This window comes from Oryctolagus cuniculus, chromosome 6 (assembly GCF_051225735.1).
Source record: "Oryctolagus cuniculus isolate XC-2025 breed Fujian yellow rabbit chromosome 6, ASM5122573v1, whole genome shotgun sequence".
Lineage (NCBI taxonomy): Eukaryota > Metazoa > Chordata > Mammalia > Lagomorpha > Leporidae > Oryctolagus > Oryctolagus cuniculus.
Window position 1 is genome coordinate 36953123 of NC_142872.1, and position 7977 is coordinate 36961099.

The following is a 7977-nucleotide window of genomic DNA, read 5'->3' on the forward strand; positions in this document are numbered from 1 at the left end:
GAGTTTCAGTATTTCACCCATATTTTATTTATTTTTTATTTTTATTTTTTGACAGGCAGAGTGGACAGTGAGAGAGAGAGACAGAGAGAAAGGTCTTCCTTTTGCCGTTGGTTCACCCTCCAATGGCTGCCACAGCTGGTGCGCTGTGGCCGGCGCACCACGCTGATCCAAAGGCAGGAGCCAGGTGCTTCTCCTGGTCTCCCATGGGGTGCAGGGCCCAAGCACTTGGGCCATCCTCCACTGCACTCCCAGGCCACAGCAGAGAGCTGGCCTGGAAGAGGGGCAACCAGGAAAGAATCCGGCGCCCCAACCGGGACTAGAACCTGGTGTGCCGGCACCGCAAGGTGGAGGATTAGCCTAGTGAGCCGCGGCACCGGCCTTCACCCATATTTTAAATAATCTTAAAAAAACTCTCAGTCAGTTTCCCATCACTGCATATCCAATACAATGGTGCCATCTTGGAGTGCCTTGTTTGAGGCCTAACTCCACTGCTTCTGATCCAGCTTCCTACTAATATGCACCATGAGTGCAAACAGATGATGATTCAAGCATTCGGGTTCCTGCCACCTAAACGGAAGATCTTGACTGAGTTCTGGGCTCTTGGCTACAGCCTGGACCAGCCCTGGCTGTTATAGGCTTTTGGGGAGTGAATCAGTTTCTCTCTCTCTCTCTCTAATGAAAATAAAATACTTTTTATATTAAAATTTTAAATTAGCTTTTGGAAATACAGCAAAAGTGTGCTTCTTGTGGCTGGAAGATGGAGAAAGATCTGATTTGAACCCAATCACGTCCTATGTCAATGAAATCATTTCTGCTTATCATTCCAGGACCACACATCAGCCATTCAACTGATTTGTCATCAAGAAACAAAAAGAAGTGATACATTTTCCCCAATAAATACATATGTATATGTAAATAACATAAAATTTCCCAATAAACTTTACATTATATTTCTATATGGTCTTTAATTCATTCAATTATAGACATGTCCTAGATCCCAGAGTCTTATTTAGCATTCGAATTAAAAAAGACATCTTAATAAACGCAATAACACCATTTAACATTTTATTGAGCAAAATATTGAGAAATTTAAATTACACTTTATAATATCAAACATAAAATTAGGATATTAATTTTTCAGCGTTGAATTATTGAGCACAGAGAATAAACATGGCTGAATTGTGGAATCTTGAGCTGGGAAGAACAGATCGTCCAGAATTCCATCTTGTGTCACTCAGGAGGGTTCACCTAGTCTTCTACAAATGGAAGACCCTGATTTTAAAACTCTATTTAATCTATAAAATCCGCCAGAAAATAGTATCAAAATAAAAACCATAGGGATTTGCAGTTCCATCTAAACGTCAGCATCTACCGTAATGAGCAACACTAAATTTGCCACCACTTTTTCTGTAGAAAGAATCAGAAAGAAAAAAATAGATAAATAAAAGAACACAGTAAATGGCCTGGGTGATGCACACAGTGCTTCTAAATGAGAAGTGTCTGAACTCAGGACACGAGGGAGAAGCTGCACTCCACTTCCACAGCGGCCGGGTGCCACCCTCTCCTCCACCCCACATCCTTTCTCTACTGTGAGGCACATGAGCCTTCCTGTGTGCTTAACTGTACCTCAATATCAGACCAGGCCTAAGGAAGAAGATTAATTAGGGGTTTTTACCACAGGTCCTCCAAGAGACAGACAATTTTAGGTAGTAAATGGGCAAGTACTTTATAAAAGGGAACACCTGAGTAAAAAAAGTGGGTAGTAAGGTAGAGAAGGTCGGCTAAGCGTCTGACCACAAACTACTTCCGGGTGAAGGACGAAGGGAAGGGAGCGCGGACGGAGCTGTCCTGCACTCTGAGGAAGTCTTCACGCCATCAGTTCCAGGAGCTTACAATCACGAGTTCCTGCTAACAGGAAGGGGCCCATTGTATGGGATTTCAGAATGCAGAGAACAGTGCAGTCTGGTTCTTGCTCATTTATGCTCATTATAGCTGGATTTTGCAAGGCTGATTCTTACGGCACCCAGCGTCATGGTTATGGAAATACATCACACTGGCTACCAAGCTGCCACTAGTAGTTACAGTTAATTGAATTCAGTTAACTAATTGGTTTATGCATTGTGGAACATCAGTATGATTATATTGATAATTCAAATAGTACTTTTAAATTTTTATTTATTTATTTTCATTTTTATTTGAAAGGCAGAGGGGCTGGCGCTGTGGCACAGCAGGTTAACACCCTGGCCTGAAGCGCTGCAATCCCATATGGGTGCCGGTTCTAGTGCCGGCTGCTCTCCTTCTGATCCAGCTCTCTGCTATGGCCTGAGATAGCAGTGGAAGATGGTCCAAGTCCTTGGGCCTCTGCACCTGCGTGGGAGACCTGGAAGAGATTCCTGGTTCCTGGCTTCAGATGGGTGCAGCTCCAGCAATTGCAGCCAATTGGGGAGTGAACCACCAGATGGAAGACCTCTCTCTCTCTCTGCCTCTCCTCTCTCTGTGTAACTCTGACTTCAAATCAATAAATCTTAAAAAAAACAAAACAAAACAAAAAAAAGGCCGATGCCGTGGCTCACTAGGCTAATCCTTTGCCTGCGGCGCTGGCATCCTGGGTTCTGGTCCCAGTTGGGGCGCCGGATTCTGTCCTGGTTTCTCCTCTTCCAGTCCAGCTCTCTGCTGTGGCCTGGGAAGGCAGTGGAAGATGGCCCAAGTGCTTGGGCCCTGCACCCGCATGGGAGAGCAGGAGGAAGCACCTGGCTCCTGGCTTCGGATCAGTGCAGCGTGCTGGCCATATGGCCATTTGGAGGGTGAACCAACGGAAGGAAGACCTTTCTCTCTGTCTCTCCCTCTCTCACTCTCTAACTCTGCCTGTCAAAAAAAAAAAAAACAAAACAAACAAAAAAAAAAAAACACCAAAAAAACAGAGAGACAAATGCTTGCAACAGCCTGAGCTGGGACAGGTCAAAATGAGAATGTCCCACATGAGTGGCAAAGACTTCAGTACTTGAACCACCATTTGCTGCCTCTCGTTGTGTGCACTGGCAGGAATCTGGAAGCAGAAGCAGAGCTGGGACTCAGACCCAGGCACTCTGTTATGGGATGCAGGTGTCTCAAGTGGCATCTAAACTGCTGCACCAAGCACCTGTCCCAAATACACTGTTAGAAATAAGAATTTTGAGGCCAGCATTGTAGCAAACCAGATATTGTCGTCGCATAAGATGCCAGCATCCCATATGGGCACCAGTTCGGGTCCTGGCTGCTACACTTCCATTCCAGCTCTTTGATAATGTGCCTAGGAAAGCAGCAGAAGATGGCCCAAGTACTTGGGGTCCTGCCATCTACATGGGAGACCCAGATGAAGCTCCTGGCTTTGGCCTGGCCCACCCCAGCTGTTACGGCTTTTTGGGAGAATGAAGCATCAGATGTGAGATTTCTTGCTCTCCTGCTCTCTGTAGCTCTGTCTTCCAAATAAAAAAATCTTTAAAAAATAAAAAGGAAAGAAAGAAGAATTTTAAGGGGCTGGTATCATGGTACAGCTGGTAAAGCCATCTCCTATTCCATATGGGCACAGTTTCATGCCCTAGCTGTGCCAGTTCCAATTAAGCTTCCTGCTAATGGCCTTGGGAAAGCAGCAGAGGATGGTCCAAGTGTTTGGGCCTCTGCCATCCACATCAGAGACCCAGATGATGTTCCTGGCTTTGGCTTGGCCCAGACCTAGCCACTGTAGCCGTCTGGGGAGTGAACCAGTAGATGGAAGTACTCTCTTTCTCTCTGTAACTCTGACTTTCAAATAGATAAATAAATCTTTAAAAAAGAAATAAGAATTTTAAGCTGGATTTGTGGTACAGCAGTTAAGCCACTGCCTGCCATGCTGGATCCCATATCAGAGTGCTGGTTTGTATCCTGGGTGCTCCACTTTCAACCCAGCTCACTGCTAATGCATCTGGAAGGGCAGCAGCAGAAGATGGCTCAAGTGGCCCATCACTGAACAACACAATCATCTGGGGAGTAAACCAGCGAATGGAAGATTGATCTCTTCTCTCTTTCTCTCTCTCTCTGCCTTTCAAGTAAAATAAATAAATCTTTTAAAAATAAATACAAATATTAAAAAAAGAAATAATTTTAAGGAAATATAGTAGTGTGTAACTTTGATTTTAACCCAAATATTGTGGCTGTTTTCAGTATACATTAAGCTTAGGTTATCAGGAATATGAATTTTCCTATAATATTTCACTATTTTGGAAGAGCAAATATTTACACTTGCGTTCTTACTTCAATGCAGAGCAGAAAATGCATTTATTGCAATAAGTGCGGCCATTAGTACCACAGATAGGAAGATACTCTTTTGTGCAAATAGTTGGAAAACTCGTGGAAAATGTATTGCAGTCTATCTGTAAAACAGAGAAACAGCACAAAGTTTATTAGAAAAGAAATATTTGAATCATTTTTCTTAAATCTTAATATGAAATACCACACAACTAAAATGAATAAACATAATCTCCATTTAAATTTAAAGACAAAGAAATTTGTTCCCATAAACCAATAAATAAGAAAAGCATTATCAATATTTTTATAAAAACTTTCTACTGATCAGCAGGTCCCACGCTGCATCAGTGTGTTTTCATAATGTTGTCAACACTGCCCCTCTACCCATGACCTTCCCCTTCCACCTCATTAGAGGAAATCACCAAGCTGAATGCTCAGCTTGTGATCCTTCGACTCAATTTATAATTTCACTATATATCAATATACACACATATTACATGTCAGCATTTTGTGTAGTTTGGGATATCTTGGCAATTTATACAAAGAAAACTATGCTAAATGTATTTTTAAATTATATGCTTTTTTACATATTCTCGTGAACTTATAAATTGACATTTGGGGCAATAATTCATTTATTTTCACCTCTATGTAATACTCTACCATGTGAACATATGAAAATCATTACAGTTTATCCTCCTAAAAATTGAGAATTGGAATGGTACTTTATTTCCTTTTGTTTTGTTAGGATGCACCATTCTATTCTACATATATTTTTATATTTTCAGTGTTATATACAATAGCAAACAATGGAAATGATTAGAAGTTTGGATAGCATAAACACATCACTTCCTTGTGTGCATAGGGCTAAGTGATTTTGTATTCACTGTGTTGCTTGATCCTGGTGAAAAAATAATACATAAATATTTTTACTTGTTGAAGTATTTATCTTTCTTATGAATCCACTTGTGTGGTTGATTTTGCTATGATTTTAAAAATTTAAAAAGTTTAAAATTTATATTTTTAAATTCCAAATGAACCTATAGCAACTTACCCAATTCTGCACACGATCTGGTTTTATGGAAGCTTCTGCAACCGAAGAATAGTTTTAAGAGATAAGAAATCTGCACATACATTGGCAGCAGGAATTTATTTAAGAGACGTATTCAAGGAATTGTCACTAAGGATGTGAAAATTTTATGCCAATAATAAAAGTATGAATTCTCAAATATATCCAAATCTTAAAGAATCCAAATGAATCTAACTCTGTGAAAACAGTGTTATTTATTATTTTAATAGCATCTAATAACCTGCTTGAAGATGCCCCTTTATTTTATTTTATTTTATTTTATTTTAAGATTTCCTTATTTTTTGAAAGGCAGAGTAGAGATAGGGAAAGAGGGAATGAGAAACAGAGATCTTCCATGCACTGGTTCTCTCTTCAAATGTCTGTCACCTCCTAAATCCCAAAACTGGGTGGGTCCAAAGCCAGGACCCAGGAGCTTCTTCTGGGTTTTCCACATCGGAACAGGGGCCCAAGAACTTTTCCAGGCATATCAGCAAGGAGATGGATTGCAAGTGTAGCAGCCAATACTTGAAATCCATTTTTAAAAGTTTTATAGAAGAGACACCTCATTGTGGTAGAAGATAAAAGCCAACAAGAAATTACTTAAACATGAAACAACTTCTGATTTCAGGGCTGTACTCAATACTATCTCTTTTATACTTAAATCATGCACTTCTTTGACATTTAAGCAAGATAATTTGTTGCCAGAAGTATGAATGAGTTACTTCCTTACATAAGGCCTTGATTGCAAAGATTTACAGTTGGTAAGTAAAAGTAACTTAAAATCAGATTTTCAAGGTATTTTATTAGGGATTCTTTCCTTGCTTGCATTTTTGTATTTAACAAACATAGAAACTAATCTCCCCAAAATAACAACAATTAATATGTAATCAAAGTCATTCAGTGTAGCAATGGACAAAGAGGGAAATTCAACTGCTCATTCTACACCATCACTGTGCCCTCATTTCTGTAATGTGGAAAGTAAGACAATCCATTGATGAAATCTTTAATAGGAATTTAGAACACATTCTGTTCCATTTTGCCAATTTAAAGAAATAGAAAAAACAATCATTCCATGCCTAAATTACATTAGAAATTTACCTGCTTTTCAAGGATACATGTTTTAAGGGTATCTATGTGTTCCACCTAGAACTGTAAACTTTACTCACCTGAATAAGGAGCCAAGGCCGAGATGACAAAAATGGCTTTGATCCATAATGAAAATAAAGGCATTTGATTGAGTCTGTGGAAGAAATTCTTCAGAATGTTTGATACAACGGCACAGAAACAACATTGTTCATTTCCAATTAACAGGCAAATGGGATACAGGGCCCGATTTTAGAAAGTTTCTTGCTTGGAAAAAAACTTTCTCCAACACTCTAAATTCCCAGTTAACACCACTGACCTGTTTCCTCTCTCCTCCCCCCAACCTTATAATTCAATAAACATAACATAATGTCAACAAAATGCCTCCCTGAAGACATGATAGAAAGACTAGGACCAACACCCAGGAAAAAGTGAGGAGCTTATTACTACTCTAATTCTTGGCTAAGTCCATAAACAACCTGATCCCATTAAAGTAAACATGATCATTCAGAAGTATGTATTCCTCAGGAAACAAGTAGGACCAATTATTTCTATTTAGCACCAATCTATAGCAGGACTTGTAGCAATTCCACAGCCCAAGGATCCCCACTTGGCTTACCTCACACATAGAGGGAAGAGAGATGAGGCCAACATCTCAGGAGACTGTAGTTATCCTGTTCACTGTTCTTCCTGAACCATCCACGACCCTGTAGCTAAGTCTCTTTTATTGATCTGTGAGTGAGGAGCTAGATGTAGATAGGACAGATGGTCCAGGGTAGATAAGACAGAAGTATTTTGTGTCCTCCCTGGAGGCTACAAAAGAGGTCATGAGAGGTGCCTAATAAATACTCAATAGATCTCCCCTCAGCAGGAGGTTTGGGGACAATTTGATCTGGTGAACCCAAAAGTACAAGGAGGAGAGATGGTAGTAAGCCTGGTTACAGATCCTAAGATATGGAAGATATGTGAACTCTTTGCAAGCAGGGGAGTTGGAAACAAATAAGATCATTGAGAAAGAAAAAGAACATGGGGAAATTTTAATTCAATAAAGGTCTGTACTCTTAGTAATTTTAAAAAATAAATTTATGTTATAAGTATCTGGAGAAATTTTGCAGCCTGTGGATGCACCAACCCTCCATCAAGATTGTAAATTACTTCTCAATAGCTAAGTCCTGGTCGTTGGTATAATGATCATATGTATGTTTTTATTTTATATTTATTTCATAACTTTCATATTATTGAGCATATTCATTATTTTTAAGCAAAAAATGGATATACTTAATGAATACAATATGATGAGTTTGGACTTTGGTGATGTCATCACCACCATTAAGGTAAAAAAATCCATCACCTTCAAAAGTTTCCTTTTGACTATTTGGATTTCTTTTTGTTTGGCAAATTGTTTTGCTTTGTTTTAATAAGGGCACTTAGTGAAGTACATTTTTTTTTACCAAATTTTTAAGTGCACAACACCATATTGGTAACTATAGGCACTATGTTGAATAACAAATATCTAGAATTTATTCCTCTTGTATAACTTTATACTCATTGAACTACTTTCCATT

The 7977-nt window shown here is 39.4% G+C and overlaps 1 protein-coding gene across 3 annotated transcripts; it reads right to left on the reverse strand.

Moving 5' to 3' along the window:
• Window positions 1-1046: 1046 nt before the first annotated feature.
• LOC108176572 (ovomucoid) lies at window positions 1047-7189 on the reverse strand. 3 transcript variants are annotated; one of them, XM_089334932.1, is made up of 5 exons: window positions 7032-7189; window positions 6496-6569; window positions 5315-5349; window positions 4270-4388; window positions 1047-1256 (listed from the first exon to the last, which is right to left on the reverse strand). In XM_089334932.1, exons 1-5 carry the CDS (start codon window positions 7064-7066, stop codon window positions 1235-1237), a joined length of 285 nt encoding a protein of 94 aa, XP_089191058.1. In that variant the 5' UTR covers window positions 7067-7189; the 3' UTR covers window positions 1047-1234. The 3 variants fall into 3 exon arrangements, with proteins under 3 accessions (XP_089191058.1, XP_017197099.2, XP_089191057.1); XM_017341610.4 differs by having other exon boundaries at window positions 1047-1407; XM_089334931.1 differs by having other exon boundaries at window positions 1047-1407; window positions 6496-6583; window positions 7032-7148.
• Between the last annotated feature and the right edge of the window lie 788 nt (window positions 7190-7977).

Bases quoted from the DNA above. Each gene is read 5' to 3' on its own strand.
- LOC108176572 (XM_017341610.4), bottom strand. From the start codon at position 7,066: ATGTTGGCCTCATCTCTCTTCCCTCTATGTGTGAG. The intron at 6,570-7,031 runs GTAAGCCAAGTG...TTTCTTCCACAG, and splicing joins CTCTTCCCTCTATGTGTGAG to ACTCAATCAAATGCCTTTAT. The intron at 4,389-5,314 runs GTAAGTTGCTAT...TCTGTTTTACAG, and splicing joins CAGATCGTGTGCAGAATTGG to ATAGACTGCAATACATTTTC.